Source organism: Pezoporus occidentalis, unplaced genomic scaffold, assembly GCF_034315485.1.
Source record: "Pezoporus occidentalis ecotype Australia unplaced genomic scaffold, CSIRO_AGI_Poc_V1 ctg340, whole genome shotgun sequence".
NCBI classification, from domain to species: Eukaryota; Metazoa; Chordata; class Aves; order Psittaciformes; family Psittacidae; genus Pezoporus; species Pezoporus occidentalis.
In genome coordinates this window covers 76,954-92,874 of record NW_026915377.1, presented here as the reverse complement: position 1 = coordinate 92,874, position 15,921 = coordinate 76,954, and the positions used below count along the sequence as shown (strand labels likewise).

At 52.6% G+C, this 15,921-nt stretch overlaps 2 protein-coding genes across 3 annotated transcripts in view; both read right to left on the bottom strand.

The window, feature by feature from the left end:
- Window positions 1-6,891: 6,891 nt before the first annotated feature.
- The window catches only part of SUPT4H1 (SPT4 homolog, DSIF elongation factor subunit), a 57,919-nt gene continuing 48,889 nt past the window's right edge, over window positions 6,892-15,921 (bottom strand). The window contains exons 2-6 of the mRNA XM_062629701.1: window positions 8,478-8,546; window positions 8,123-8,229; window positions 7,991-8,046; window positions 7,743-7,796; window positions 6,892-7,308 (exon numbers count right to left, since the gene is read on the bottom strand). Of these exons, the coding sequence (XP_062485685.1) occupies window positions 7,241-7,308; window positions 7,743-7,796; window positions 7,991-8,046; window positions 8,123-8,229; window positions 8,478-8,546 (354 nt within the window). The 3' untranslated portion in view covers window positions 6,892-7,240. The remainder of the gene's footprint in view (window positions 7,309-7,742; window positions 7,797-7,990; window positions 8,047-8,122; window positions 8,230-8,477; window positions 8,547-15,921) is intronic.
- RNF43 (ring finger protein 43) overlaps window positions 10,950-15,921 on the bottom strand; it is a 54,682-nt gene continuing 49,710 nt past the window's right edge. The window contains exons 9-10 of one of the 2 annotated variants that reach the window (XR_009966851.1): window positions 11,497-11,862; window positions 10,950-11,271 (exon numbers count right to left, since the gene is read on the bottom strand). Coding sequence is in view for 1 of the 2 variants with exons in the window: in XM_062629700.1 (XP_062485684.1) it covers window positions 11,819-11,862 (44 nt within the window). In the remaining variant the exon portion in view is untranslated. Of the gene's footprint in view, window positions 11,272-11,409; window positions 11,863-15,921 lie in introns of those variants that run through there. The other variant, XM_062629700.1, reaches the window with a different exon arrangement.

Genomic DNA, 15,921 nt, shown 5'->3' with positions numbered 1-15,921 from the left:
CCTGAGACCCCTCTTCAGACCCTGGCCATCTGCTTTGCATCACCTGAGGACTTGCAGGTGGATCCCCAGGGTGCTGGTTGCTGCTGTTCCCAAGGGTGCTGCTCCCCAACCCACCAGCACTCCTTAAAACAAACCCTCTCTCACCATGGCACTGCTCCCCTGGCTCTACCCTCCCCTGCTCTTCTCTCGGGTCATGCAGATGCAGGTTGGACACCTGCAGCATCCCGGCACCCGGGTGTGCCACTCAGTTTTTGCTCTGTATTGAGCACCGGGGATGCACTGCTGCTGCTGCTCCACAGGACCCAGGCTCCCCCCTGCCCAGCGGGACATGGGCTGTTGCTTTTCCAATAACTCTCCCAGTATCAATGGGCACAGGGGAGTGGGAGCTGGGGGCTTGGGGGGCAGCAAGAGCGCCAGCCCCGGCACAGGGGCAGGGGGAAGGGCCCTTGTCAGGCTGCACAGCCCAGGCGCTGCGAAAGCCCTGATATTTCTTATCGCCCCTTGCAGCAACTTCCCCTCCTCGCCTGCGGTCGCAGGGCTCGCTGCACGCAGGGGAAGTGGTGGCCAGGCCGGCCGCCTTCAGCCCTGTGCCGTGCTGAAAGGAGATGAACCCCTGCCAGTGGTCCCAGCTCTGTGCCGGGCAGGGAGCTGCCTGCTGCCCAGCCATGCCTGTGCAGCTTCCATCTATCCGGCTCCTCAGGGGCCTGAGAGCTGTGCTGGAGGAGGAGGAGGGAGGGGGTGGTCTCACCTGAAGCCTCCCTGAGTCCCCTTCACTGGCTAGTGGGAATGGGATTCTGCTAGCCACTTGCTCCACAGACAGCCAGCAGCGCCTCCTGGTCATCATTCTGCCAGACCCCAACAGAGCTACGGTCATGTCACTGTTAACACTGAACACTAATGACTGCATTCCCAACATATGCCACCACGTTCCCTCTAAGAAGAGGGGACAGAGGCGCACAGATGGGCACAGTTCCCTCTGCTTTGCAGCGCAATGGGTGTCCTCAAGAAAAGACCCCTGGGGCAGAAGGCTCCAATCTGGTGGTGCTCCTGGAGAGCATGGGGAGGGCTACTACTGCTGCCCCAAAGAAATCGGGGGTGCCCAAAAGCTCCTGAGAGTTTTTTGGATGTTCAGATCATTGCCACCATCCTGCTAGGCACAAGGAAGCGCTGCTGGCACAGCCAAGGGTCACCTCTGCACCCAAGCAGGAATGGGGCTGAGCCCCGTTTCCCTGCCAGGCGCCGGGACGCGCTCCCAGCCTGATCCCGCTGCCTGCGCCCTGCCCGTCCCCAGGGAGCGCCGCTGCCGGCAGGGCCGTTACAAGTGAGTCAACCAGAAACTGGCGGTGAGGCGGGCGGCAGCCGAGTGAGCGTGAGGGGAAACCTCAGCGAGGCCGAGCGCCGCGGGGGGCGGGCGCGCACGGGACCAAATTTAGACAGAGCGCGATCTGACCAAATATAGACACAGCGCGGCCCGGCTGCGCCAATGGCGGGCGCGGGGCCGTTGGCTGCCACGCACGGGGCCCGTCACATCCCGTGTCACCTGCTGCAGCGAGCTCACAGGTGGGGGCAGGGGAGGACACGGGTTGGGGCCCGGCACCAGCGCTGCGGCACAGACCGCGACTCCCGCTCTCCCCTTTCCCGCCTTGACCCAAGGGTTGTGCAACGGCACACGGTGGGTGCCAGGGCGGGCCCATTTGGGATGGAGAATCATGGAATCCCAGGCGGGTTTGGGCTAAAGGGACCTTAAAGCTCCTCCAGCCCCAACCCCTGCCACGGGCAGGGACACCTTCCACTGGAGCAGCTTGCTCCAAGCCCCTGTGTCCAACCTGGCCTTGAACACTGCCAGGGATGGGGCAGCCACAGCTTCTCTGGGCACCCTGTGCCAGCGCCTCAGCACCCTCACAGGGAAGAGCTTCTGCCTAAGAGCTCATCTCAGTCTCCCCTCAGGCAGCTTAAAGCCACTTCCTCTTGTAACTCAACAGCAATATGGGGAACGGATGAAGCTGTGCTCTGGACCTTCTGGTGCAGGATGGACTCAGGAGATGTGGGGCTGAGCTTTGTAGTGACAGTCCCTCCTTCCCCAGAAGTGCCTGCTCCCACAGTGGGACAAGGCATGAGGATCTCTGAGGTCCAGAGACCCTGAGGACCCAGGGACAGGCACCAAGGGCTGCCAGGAACATCTTTCCAAACCTGGCAATGATGGCCGCTTTCCAGACCAGCCAGGCCAGGTGGTGCTGGGAGAGCAGCATCGAAGGCCCAGCCTGGCCAAGGGGCTGGTTCCTGTAGCCACCAGCACAGGCTGACACCTTGCCCCATACCATGCACCTCAGCTGTTTGGGGTCTCCCAGAGGAGGTGCAATGTCCTCACCCAGCATGTGTCCAGGACTCTGCTTGGATTCTCAGCAACTCTTCTGCCACTGTCCACACAGGAGGACCATTCCCTCCAGGGGAAAAACCCAGCACCTACTTTGGGAAGAGCCTGGGTGACGTACATCTGGCCAAAAGGAGGAAGGACGAGTACCACTCAGGATGCAGCAGGAGGCCCTGGTAGAGCTGGGGACAAAGCAGATACCACCAGGTTCTCAAATCCGTCCTTTGACTTCATCTGTGGTCTCACTTTGCCATTTGCCACAAGGAACCATGCACCCCCCGCAACCTCCACCGTCAGGATGAGACCCTACTCTGTCCCACCAACCCCTGGCATCTCCCCTTCCCATGAAGCAGAACTGCAGGAGCAGACCAGGGAGGTGAGAGGGCTCAGCCCAGAGGAGGTTTGGGACCCTCCAACAGCTTCTTGTGTCCCCCCAGATGCTAAGACCCCAACTCTGTCAGCATATCAGTGGGTTTAGACGTATCCACCATGAAGCAGCTTAGGGCCGCTTTGCAGGCAGCACTGAACTTGCAGGGGGTGACAGCACCATCTTCACGTGCTCTTTGCAGGCCTGCTTCAGGAACCAACAGCCCACCAGTCTGTCTGTCCCTCTCAAAGCAAAGCCTCCTCCTTCCCTTGTAATTCCTGACAGGCAAACAGCCAGAGGACCCATCATACATCAGAGCTCCCTGTTTTCCCTGCAGATCCCCTCAGCCGGGAACACGTCTCCATTCTTTGCCTACCATTGCTAGAACACCAGGAACCCCTTGGGACGGTGCACGAGGCAGACGTGCCCCACTTCTGCCATGCTTTGAAAGCCTTCATAATTACCTGCACCTCCGAAACCTGTACCCACCCCCTCTGCAGCCCATCCAAACGGCTGCTACTGAAAGCTGGCCATGGGCCCCCTCCTCTTCCCACCACATCAGACACAATCAGGTGCCTTGGTAGCTTCTCCCCATGGGTGCTGACGCAGAGGTGATGGGCAGGGTGGGCCGCCATTAACGGCATGCACTATGGCTTTGCCATCCTCGCTCCAGCAGTGCTTCCCCCCAGCCCTGGGCTGGCAGCACAGGGACCAGGTCATTTTTCCCTGCACCTCAACCTTGCCAAGGTCTCTTCAGCCAGCTTCCAAGGAAAGCAGGGGTTTGTTTTAGTTTATCCCCCCAGCACCTACCCCCAAGGGTCTCCGCACCCCTGCGGTCACCAGCCCCCCTGGCACACAGGGAAGATCTGAGGCTGTGCACTGGAAGGCAGTGAGGCAGCCCCTGAGAGCAGATTTAGGATGAAGCAGCCCTGATGCTGCTGCAGTCAACCCTGGGCAGCACCTCTGCCACGGCATGCACAGAGCACCCGTGGGAGCACAACTGGGGGTGTCACCACACCTCAGCCACTGTCCCCAGGCACTGCTACGCATCCCCCTCCATCTGCGGGCCAGCGTGGCCAAGCTGCAAGACAAAGGCTCATGGCAGGCGGTGGGAGCAGCGTGCAGGGACAGAGCCTCGGGGCCCCCCGTGCAGGTGGGGAGGGCTCAGACAGGCATTTCCCAGCAGCGGCAGCAGCTGCTCTGCGTGGAAGCACCCAGTGCGCTGCGGTTTGGGAAAGTCATTTTTCTCACCCGGAGGCAGAGCCGAGGTATCGGTTCTCAAAACCCGCACCAAGAAAACCCACTGGCTCGTGCTTCCTGCCTGCGCTGCCCGGGGCTGCCCTGGCCGCGGTGCCAACCCTGCAGGGCTTCCAGGCCTGGCTCAAACATTTTAACGTCATTTTGGTGCAGGGGGAGGAGCCGTCTTCAACTGACTCAGATCCACAACTCCCTGCCCTGTTGACGCTTTCTCTCCTGATGACAGCCCAGGCTGCCACTGCACATCTTTTCTATTCCTTCAACGTGAGAGCTCCCTGCCCTACTTTTCTCAGCAAATAAAGATCCAGATCCGTTTGCTTTTTTGCTGCTACAAACTGCTGGCAGCCCCAGGGCTCAAGTCTAACTGAAATGCTCATTTTAGGGTGCTTTGCAGAGGTCCAACGCTCAGCTCTGGCAGCCTGGAAGCAATGAATCACTTGGGTGGCGTGGGCAGGGAGATGTGGTGCGTGTGTGGGTGAGCGAGCAAGCTTGCAGGGAAGAGGCTCACTGATTCAGCCCTATCAGAGGCACCCAGTGCTCAGAAGCACTGTGAGCTGCTTGCAGGCAGAGGAGGTGCAGCTCTCTCTGAAAGCCCACCAGGGCTCAGCCTGTTTGCCTTGATGTTCTGCCTCTTGCACTTTCACTGCAGCACCCCAGTCTGAACTCTATATAACCTGGAGTAGTTGTGATTCCTTCCAAGGGGTGAGGTCCCAGCAGGCTTTAGAAGCCCCTTCACCTTCTATGAGAGGCACAATGACAATGTACACTGCTCCCTGGGGACAACTAAGCAAAGTTCCCAGCGCTGGGCAGTAACTGCATTACTGCAAGACTGCAGCTCCCCAGGAAGGGAGACATGAACCACTGTGCCTGCAGACTCACACCCAGCCAAGCCAAACAAGCCCACCCTGCACAGGTCCTGAACGGAGCCCTCTCGTCACCTCCTCTGCACCATGCGGCCAGGGGACCAGCTGACCTGGGACTGTGGAAAGAGTCGCAATGTGCCTCCAGTCCTGGAACAGCTCCAGCGTGTCCATGCCAATCCCTGGAGCCAGGGAAGGGGGACACAGCCGGGTAAGCCAGAGGGAGGGCATGGCACTGTGAAATACAGCAGAAAAAGCACATGAGCCTCAGGTCTGTCCTGCTCCGGTCCATCTCCAGCAGCTTCCCCTCATCACCAGCCTCCAGCCATGCTCCACGAAGCCGTGCTGCCACCCCGTGGCACTTAAAAGGTGAGGCTTCGAAGCTGGCCATGGCCAGGGTCGTTGCTCTCTGTCATATAATAATGACGAATCATACATTCGTCATTTAAGAGTTTGACGAATAACAGAATCACAGAATGGTTTGGGTGGGAAGAGATTTTAAAGCTCATCCAATTCCAAGCCCCTGCCACAGGCAGGGACACCTTCCACTAGAGCAGGCTGCTCCAAACCCCATCCAACCTGGCCTTGAACACTGGAATGGAAGGGTGATCTGCCCCCACAATCCTTCCAACTTGGCTGTAGCCAAAGCAACACTCAAGATCCATCTCCCCTCAGCTGTAAAAAATACTGCCTATCCCATCCTCCTTGATCCCTTTCATTCTGAACCTTGTCAGCTCTCATCAACCTCACACAATTAGACAGCACTGGCTGCAGCTTTCTTGGACACTTCTGCTGGAAATGAACACAGCCTGGGGGATCCCAGCTCACCCTGTGCTTCTCACAGCACAGCCAATCCAAAATACCCTCAAGGGCCCAGATGTCTGTGCCTAAAATGTCTAAATCAGAGCATCCTGGAGTCAGTCACACCTTTCTCCCCCAGACCTGACCTACCAGGGTCATCTCCTGCCCAGGCTCTGCAACCAAGGAAGCCTGGAGGGTAAGCATCAGGTAACTCAAGTGCTTTGGATGTTCACCAGGGGTGTGTGAAAATCAGATCCCTCCTCTCCCCAGAGGATGTGAACCTGCTGGTCCATCTTTCCCAGAGGAGACTGTAACCCCCAGGCCAGGAGCATAAGCACCCTTGGTTCTTCCACAAAAGGCAGTCAGCTCCTGGAGATGTCTGCTGGACCTCAAAAGCCCACCACCAACTTGACTTAGTCCTGGTCTGCATCCAGCAAATACTCTTCACTGCAACTCCCCAGGAGAAATGTGGTTTAAGGCATCTTTCCCTGCAGTCTTTTGTCTCAACTAGCACTGTGACCCCACACAGCATCCCTATGTTCACATCAGTCTTCTCTACCCACACATCTGCTCCAAACCCCTGCAGGAAGCTGGGTTCAAGTGCTTGGGGCTCTTTTCTGGGCTAACTCTACAAACCACAGCAGGACAGAGAACACATCACCTCGGTGCTGCTGACACTCACTTTGCAACAGCAACGCTCCCTTGATGCAGCTGCTTTCATGCCACATCAGATGGTGCTTCCACCATCTGATTCCAGCCACTGTATTTCACCAGATAGTGATTTTCCACTATTTGTCTACAAAAAAAACAAAATTGAGCTTTCCAGCTACAGAATTATCTCAGGGGGGAAAAGATTATTTCAGAGAGCTACTGATATAGATTGCTTATCTAAGGGCAGAGTCCTTTGTGATCAGCCGGCTTCCACATCCCCTGCACCAGACCACGCAGGCCCAGAGCGCCAAGACCTCTAGATAACCTACACATGAAATACTTAGCATCATCTACCTACTCCATCCAGCAGTGAGCTGTAAGACACAACCCACTAGTCTGCTCATTCCTACAGTGAGGCACTCCGCAGTTCAGCCAGGGCAGGATCTCCCTCCCCAGGCAGAAGTGTCATCCATGGTGTAAGAAGTGACGGCAACTGTAGACTCCAAACAGTCTGGCAGGTGTAGGGGGTGAGTGTGAAACCCCCACTCCCTGCAGTGGGTGAAACTAGTGACTAGAGATTCAGCTCTGAGCAGACAGTGCATTTTATTGAAGTATAAACACAGCTATATCCCAGCCCTTCTCTTTTCCATGCCACCAGTAAAAAATCTGGTGCATCACCATTAAGCACTGCTTCCCCAGACCCATTCATGCCATCCCCCTCGACAAGGGTCAAAGAAAATATCTACAGTCTGTGTGGGCCCACAGTGGTACAACAGAGGCCAGAAGTACTGAGAGAAGCTGAGCCAGGAAGCTCCCTCCACATCAGGCTCTCCTTCCCACATGCTAAAGCTAAAAGGTTTTGGAGCAGTGCCCCACATGCCTGGTGCCACTCCAAACATATCTGGGGAATCCTCCAGGCAGCACAAGAGCACTTTAGGTTTTTATAGCTGTGTCTCGGGACTTGTAAGCCACGCCACGGCTCTTCAGCTCTCTGACGATCCCTGCAGCAAGGAGAAAAACACACTTCAGTATTCCATAGGGATGAAGAGCCCTGAAAAAATCCGGCTGCTCTGTCATGTAGCCTTCACACAGTTTATCCCTGGTACCACAGGGATAGCAGCATCTTTAATGTCAGCTTCTGGCAGGTGTTGTGCTGAAAGACTGCTGGGAGAAACCCCACCTGCATAACCCTGAGAGCACCTCCCATTCAGCATCTCTTTGTGGCACCCTTGCTCATCCCTTCACCCACGCTGCAAGTGCTCTGTTTGCAATACACAGTATTCACTGAACATCCTGATTTTGTCACACAGCACAGCACAATGCTCTGCCCAGTTTGACACCTTCAAAACAACAGCCCCAGCACCTCCTGCACAGAACAATCCCTCAGCTGCCACCTGCGCAGGAGCCTCCCCCATAACACGAGCTGCAGCGTTACCTTGAGGCAGCCGGCCGGTCACTGACACTGCGTACACACCCGGCTTGAAGTTACCTGGGGGAAAGAGAACACTGAGGGGTAGCTGCACGGCAGCAGCCAGGTGGGGCAGCATCCTGGGAGCCTCTGACAGCGCTGATGCCCCCTCATGGGGAGCAGAGACACCCTCTGCAGCCCCAAAAGCAACTCCCGCTGCCCCAGAGAAGGGTTTGCTGAGGAGAAGGGATCTCCGCCCCCAGAAACCCACTCACTGATCCGCTGCCACTTGGAGACCCAGCTGTCCTCAGGGCTCATCATCGCGATGATCCTGTGGGACGGACAGGAGTGAGAGGACGCTCTGCAGCCGAGTGACACCCCGCTGACCACGGGTCGGGCCCACTCACCCGTCGAAGGAGGAGCTGGTACAGTCATAGACCATCTCCCGGTTGCCCTTCATCTGCAGGTACGCATCGCAGTTGTCGCAGCCGTCGTACTCGAACTGGTCGATGGTCTGAGGGGACAGAGGCGTCAGCGCGGGGCCTGGCCGGGACCGGGAAGGGCCGGAGCGAGGGAAGGGGAGGGCTGCGCCGGGCCAGGCCGCAGTAACCAGGCAAAGCTGGCTGGGTAAAGGGAGGGAGCCCCGGGACGGAGAAACGCCCGCGGGCCGAGAGAGGCCCCAGCCCGGCGGCAGGAGGGGAGCAGGGCCCGGGCCCGGGCCGGGGCAGGGGGTGCGGAGCACGGTGCCAGCGCCGGCCGCACCTTGACGAGGGAGCACAGCAGGCAGGCGCGGAGGTGCCGCAGGTCCTTGGGGACGGTCTCCAGCGCCATGCCGCCACGGCGAGCCCCGCGCAGGCGCAGAGCGGGGCTGGGCGCGGAGGACGGGCGGTCCTAGCGCCGGTCACGGCCGGGGCCACCGCGCGGGGGGGGGGGTCGAGGGGTTTGGCAACGGAGCGCGGTGCAAAGAACAAAAGCAGGCGAGCAGACCGGGTACGTGGATAAATATATTAGTAAATAAATATATTTCTGAGCACATCAGCATATTCACACATCTTTTATCGGACATAAATACACAAGTTTGCATAGATATAAAACGTATTCTTCCTTTTTCCTTTCTCTTTTTTTTTTGGGGGGGGGGGGGAGGGGTGGTGTCATAATTTATTCCCAAGCCCCAGAGCCAGGCCGGGCTCAGGAAATGACAACCAGTGACAAAAATCAAACCTATATTCACATTTCCAAAGGATCTGAACATCACAGAACGGAGCAAAGGCTCTGTGTGGGAAGGGGGGAGGTCCAGCCAGCCCGGGCCACAGCACCCACCCCGGTGGGGTAGGAGGCCCTGGGAGGGTGGCAGTCCCTGGGGAATGGCTGCACTTCGGGTTAAGATAGAGGGAGTTTGGGATGCTCTGGCTTCCATCGGTTTTCAGGTGGGACTTTGGAGGCAATGAAGAAAAACGAGCTCTGCTTCATTGCAGTGAGGCTGAAGAAATTCCATGACGGAGCCCAAGGGTCCTGAGCACTTGAATGCATCACCCTGAAGTGACAGGGGCAGGAACTGAAAGGAGCCTTTTCTCAGATACTGCTTCTTCCCTTCCAGGCAGCCAAGGATGGAAGTCCATCTACTGAAGAGGACCTTAAAAACCACCTTCCTGGAGAGTTCCTCCCTCTCCTCCCATCCAAGAACCCACAGAGGCAGACCTGCATGCTCTCATTCGGCTCAGAATCTAGAATGGCTTTCTGTATGAAAAGGAGCAGCAGCATAATGTCAGGAAAGGAAAACAGGAAAGGAAAAGCAGGCATTGCCCTGCACAGCCCTATAATACTGCAGTAGGGAGTGGAAAGAGTGCATTAGTGCTGACCACTTTCTCCAAGCAGCTTGAGGCCTCCTGCAGGTTCCAAGCCCTCTGTTTTCTGAAGGATAAGGAGGGAAAGAGGAGGACTTTTAGACTGCAGACTAGATGCCCATTCTTTGAGGCAGTGAAATGCACCCCTGGAGGTTCGCAGCCTTCTGTTAAAGAAACCAGTGGGAGCACCTGGACTTTGCAACCCTCCTTCCTATGAAGTCATCTGAGTCCTCCAGGATGGTCACGGATGTAGGGAGCTGGTTGACATGGACAACATGCACAGGAAGCTGAACAGGGAGAATCTACATATGCTCCTGTTTTGTTGTTTGGTTTTTGGTTTTTGGTTTTTTCCTCTAGCTTAAGACAGACATCCCTGCAAGGGAGAAAGAAATCTGAGCTTCTGTCTTCTGCCTGCTTTGTAGGACAAGCAAGAAGAGCCTCGAAAGATTAAAATATTGTTCTCCTGGCTTCTTTGATGAAAGAAATTCAACTCTTCCCTAGACTGAAAGGTCCTGCAGTGGTTTGGTCACAGAAGAAATGAACATTAACAAGGGAATAATGTTTTGTTTTAAACAGTGCTATTGCCTGACTTCAGATCATTTGAATGTCAGTGACTGATTAGCAGCTGGGACAAAGATGCCTTTTTCAAAGAAGGGCAGCAAACCCCACAAAAAGCCTTTCTCACCAATGAAGGAAGGCAGAGGTAGGATCATCCTGAACTGGAACTACATAACCCACACTCTCTCTTGTACTGGAGAAGCAGCTGCTGCTTTAAAGAAAGACACAGAAAGGTTACTGAGTACTCAGCAGTCTGTCCCTACATGGGGTTTCAAACTGTCAGGAGTTACCTTCAGCTGCAGTGTTGCATCCTCACCAGTGCCCAGAGTATTAACTCTGGGAACGCTGGGTGCCACAGAAATGGGCACTTCATGTGGGAATCTGCCCAATTCTTTGGCCTGAATGGTCATTGAGGGCAATAAAATCAATACTCGAATTCCCTGCTGAATGAAAACTGATTAGATTCTGTAAGTTTTTCATTTGGGCAGGCTTTATTTTACTTGAATGCCCCCAAATTAGGAGATGTAGGAAATGAGAACTAGTGACATTAAAAAAAAACCCTCCGCAACTGGGAGAGAAAAAAACCTAGTAATAAACCAAGAACTTAGTGATTGATCAAGTTTTCTCTCTCCATTCAAAAAATATTAGGAAAGCCAGCAGAGTATTTTGAAAAATTTCTTTGCAGGATCATTTCAGGTGTCTTAGAAATACAATTAAGGCTGGGTGATGCTCAGCACTTATTATGGATACTTTTGCTGGGAATTTTGCTCTGTCTTGAGGCAATGAGAGAGGAAGGACAGAAGCAAGAGCCACATCAAGGCAAATGTGGGAGCATCTCAGGTTTGAAATATGCTCAACAAATGAGTTGCTCTTAACAGAGCCAGCCATCACACCTATCTTGAGAGCAGGTGGAGGAAAGTGAGAGACTTGTACACATTGCCAGATGAGATTGCTCTTCCCACTGCAACAGGAAGAGTCTAACCCAGCTCCTTCCCAGAAATACTGATCTTGTCCCTGTGTCTTCACCTCACCTGCTGCTGGCAAAACCCAGCAAATGGCTGAGATGGCGTCAGCTGAGGGACAATGAAGTGATCAAAAGTGGTGAGAGCTGTTGGTTTCCAAAAAAGCCAGAAGCAGCACCTTGCAGGGCAGACCTGTGGGTGATGAGATGGAGAATAGCTTGTTCCTGTGTCTGAAATAAGAGTGGAAAAGCTAAATTAAGAAGTCTGGCTTTTGACAAGTGAGGAAATTAAGTCAGGAGCTACCAGGCCACAGAAAGTCATTTCTGCAGCTTTTGGTCTTGAAGGTTTGTTTATTTTTGAAGTGCTTAGCAAAACCTTCCATGGCATGAACATGCCGAAATAGTAGCTTGCACTCACTGCGCGAGCTCTCCAGCTGGTGACTCCCAACTCTGATCTCTGAGCCAGCTGGCCCACACAGATGGATGCTATAGGATGAAGATGGTCTGCCTCTGCCTTCAAAGGAGAAGGGGACCTGGAGAACACAGCACCGTGTTTGTGTGACCATCGCAAATGGGGAACATGTGAAGAGACCACAAGTGCTTATTCACAGTCTGCACCCTGGCATGGGCTGTGCAGGTCAGGGCTGTGCAGAGAGCCAGATGTGAGCTCCTCGACGGCTGGTACACTGAACATCTTTGTCCACTCCAGCTCTCCAGTAAGGAAGCAGGCCAGTGTTCTATTAAACTGAGTGTTCACGGACATCCTGGACCTCCTCTTCAGATCCTGCGTTCAAAGAAAAGGAGAAAGAAAAATGCTCACCTAGCTGAACATTCCCAGGCTCTGCAGCCATGACCCTGCAATACAGAGAACAGATGCTGCAGCGAAAGCCACTAAGTTTCTCACAGTATTTTGGAGGGACTTTCCTGGCCACCTCCCCAATCAGTTTGTTTCTGAAAGCTAAAGCACAATAAAATGTTAAGATAAAATGTCAAGCTAGTCTTTAAGTATTTCAGAAGATACAGGCTAAGCACAGTGCACCTCAGAGTTCACACTGGTACTAGATGTTTGCTTTTGAGGCTTTTTGATGCTTGCTCTTCAAGGAAAAGCTGTACAGCCATTTAAAAAATCAGTAGCAACAGAATGTAACACCAATTCGTATTCTCACAGTGGCATGGCAGCACCTATCAGGGACAGCGAACAACAGAAACTCCACACAACAAAAGCAGACTGCAAGTGCTGTGTGCATGCAGGAGAGGGATGGCACGTGCATTTCAGAGTGTACTAGAAGTTGCAGAGATTGCTTGTGAGTCTCAAACAAGCCAAACCCAATGAGTGGTGTTCGGCCATAAATGCCAACCCCTCAGGCCCAGCCAGCAAGGACTGCAGCTCATGCTCTTCACCAGCCCCTTCTGCCTGATGAACTGTCAACAGGCAAGTGCTGAGCAGGTCACTTTGAAATATTCAGCATACTGCAACTGCCTAGAAATGGCGCACCCTGAGTTACTGCTTCAGTTAGGCCCTTTCTCTCTCAGTGACCAAGTGTTGATACACACACCACAGTCCTTTTCCCAGGTATCTCTCAAGCCTGCCCAGGGCAATCACGCAGGGCCAGTGTAGCCCAGTAAAGGCATACAGGTATTATTTTTGCACATATCCCTTTTCCTGAATGTTCTCAAGATCAAAAGGAGACAAATGTGCATACAGGTATTCATAGAGAGCAATTCAAAACAGCTTTCCAGAACAGTCAGCAAATTCTTCTTTTTTATAAATGACCAGCTGGAGGAACAGGACCTGTGAAAATTAAATCTATGGGAAGAAAAGAAACAACTGATATTCTGCTTTGAGAAGGAAATGCACAGACACAGTGGTATACACATACATACATGTGCAGCATGGCCAAAGTACCAGGAGACAGAGTTTGAGCATATCTGGCATTTGTGTCACTGGTACATTGAATAAGCCATTGCCAACTGTTTCTCACATACACCAGCTTATGTGCAACACAAAAGAGACTGTACAGCTTCGATCACTCTGCGATCAGATGCCCTGAGGCACCCAAACAGCATTATTAAAATGTTTTTCTGAAAATCATGCCTGTGTGAGTGTCCCCTGTTAGCCAAAAAGAAAGAGAGGTTATAAAAAGGTCTTGGATTGGGAGTGGTGGTACAGCCTCAGCTGCTGAACTGGCCATCGAGACCCACACAGGGCAATGAACTGAAGGAGCACACCTTAGGGATACAACAGAAGTCTTGTTCTCTGGATACCATATTTTACTGGTAGGTCTTTTTCTGCCCTTTAATCCCTTTTCCCCTCTGTAGTAAGGATCAAAGACATGACATGAAAGGAAATAGCTAAGAGGATGAGTAGGGGATGGAGGAGAGGGGGAGATGCTGACAACATGCTGCAGGAGGTGAGATTTCCCAGAGAGAGAAATCAAGAAACTTCATCTGCCTGTGCTGGGAGTAATCTAGCTGTTCTGGGACCAGTTCTGTGCACGCCAGGGTGGTTTAGGAAGCCATCTAGCTGTAACTCGCTGCTAGTTGTCTGACTTCTCCTTAAAGGTTCCATTCAGCATTGCTTGAGGATTGATTCTTCAGTGAAACAACTCCCAGGTACAGTCTCCCAGGCAAGAGAGCCAGGGATGTATCTTTATGCAAACCCCACCAGGAAAAGGTGGTGAAGGTGCTCAAGGAAGCAGGATAAACTCCAAGATCATGCAAGCATCATCGGGATCATCTGCAGAGCCCTGGCAATGGCTATGGACAGCGTTATTCCCTGTAATGCCAGTGCATGGCACTGCCTGCACAAGTGGAGCTTCTCCAGGGGCCATGGACCAAGACTCAGCCTCACCTTGCAGCTGGGTGAGGTAAGCACATACCTGGAGGGTGCTGCATCCCATAGGAGCACCCTCAGCTTCTGGAAACCCTGGTTTAGGGACTTCCTGAGCCAGAGAGTATATTTGCATCTCTGCATTTGATAGCTCTTGATCTAGGCTCTTGAACCTATTTTATTTCTGGCACCTATGTCCTCTGGGCAATAAGCACCAGTTTCACCACACACCATGTTATTACATTATTGGGTGTTTTAAAACTTCTGGTTCCCATTTGATGCCACCTCTTTGTTATAAGCACTGGCGAATCTCTTTTATCTGCCTTCTCTCCTGATTTCATATCCTCCCTTTCATATCCTCTGCGAATCATCTTTTTTCCCCACATGAAAGTGTCTATATCCTTTCTTGTGACTGTACTCGATACCTTTCTGCACTTCTCCCAAGTCTGCTACACCCTTCTTCGAGAAGTGCCGGGCAGTGGCAGGTGCTAGCTGTGAAAGCTCTGCACACTTACACAGCTGCATGATGGCACTTGCTGCTTGTTCCCCATTTGTTCCCAGCTAGTTCCTAACAATAATTCAATTTTTACTCAGAAGCAGTTTTGCTTGTGTGTGGCATTTTGTGCTACTTACACGTGATTTCATCCACCACTCTTATTGCCTGAGCAACAGGAGATAGTTTATACCCACTTTATAACCAAACTTTATAACCAGTTTTAAAGCTGCCAATGCTGAAGGATCTTGTCTTTTATAAACTACTTTATAAACTATCTCTTCTCCTTGTGCAGGATATTTATGAACTTGCTGAAAGGTGCAGACAGTTGGAGAACTCCACTTTCTTCCTTCTCTGAGTAACTCTCTTCCATTAAGAATGATCTGCACTTTGTCTCCTATTTTTTAGTGAGTTATTTACCTATGAGAGTACCTTCCCTTTTATCCTTTGAGAGCTTCATTCCCCTAAAAGATCGGCAAGGCGTTATCTCTCTCTACAAAAGCTGTGTTGCCTCCTCCCCTGGTTTTCACATTTAGCCATGTACCTACAAGTCAGACCCTGTATTTGAATTTTTAACAATTTGCTAGGCAGGAAAGTCAGGCTCATCATTCTGTGGCTTCAGCTGTTTCAAGCTGATATTGCCCTCAGCTATTCCTTCTGGCTCTGGGCATGGGTAACAGACTGCATGCTTGTGGGTTAGCAGTTCTGTGCTTGAGCCCCTGCATGATGCCCACGTGGGCGCCCTGTAGCCCCAGCGATTCATTACTATCTGCTTTACTGATGCATTTCAGAAATGCTCAAACTAATGATTTGATTTATGAGGGATCCTCTGCCCCATGTTCCAGGGTGAGAGCCTCTTCAAGCACTTCCACGCTGATCACTAATGCAATAAATTCAGTTTACCCTTCTGCTATGCAGTTACAGCCCTTGCCATCCCTCTTAGACCTTTGTTACTTCATGGACCTGCAGAGCCACTGGCAGCTTTCCTGCTTCTAAAGGAGTTCAAACTGTTTGCATTCCTAGTCTTTCTCACAAGCTGTTCATAGCAATCTTCCCTGCCCTGCCTCACTGCGGCTCCACGCTCAGCTTTGCTGTTTTCCGATTTCTTTGTCTAGCCACGCCTTTACTTTGGAAGAACAGCTTCTTGCTTCTAATTTCCCCTTCTATTGCTTGGCCAGTCCTTTTCTGGGGCTTTAAGTGATCCTTGTGCCCAAAATCATCTTACTCTTTTGACTGCTTCTTTTAGTACTATTTGAAAAAGGGTCTCATGTATATGTAGGATCCTTTTTTGCAGCCTGTGCTAGCGCAATGCATTAGAACCCTAACATCATACTTCTCTTACTTAGGCACAATTGGGGGTTTTTGTGTCACCTGTCATTGGACTTTACACTCTCCTTAACACAGTGTCCCTCCCATGCCACCAGAAGAGACACATTCTTCTCTGTAATTTCACCTGGAAATTACAGGTGCCCACTGTTTGTTTTAAGCTGGGTTTCTAAGAGGTTTATGTCAAAATTTTA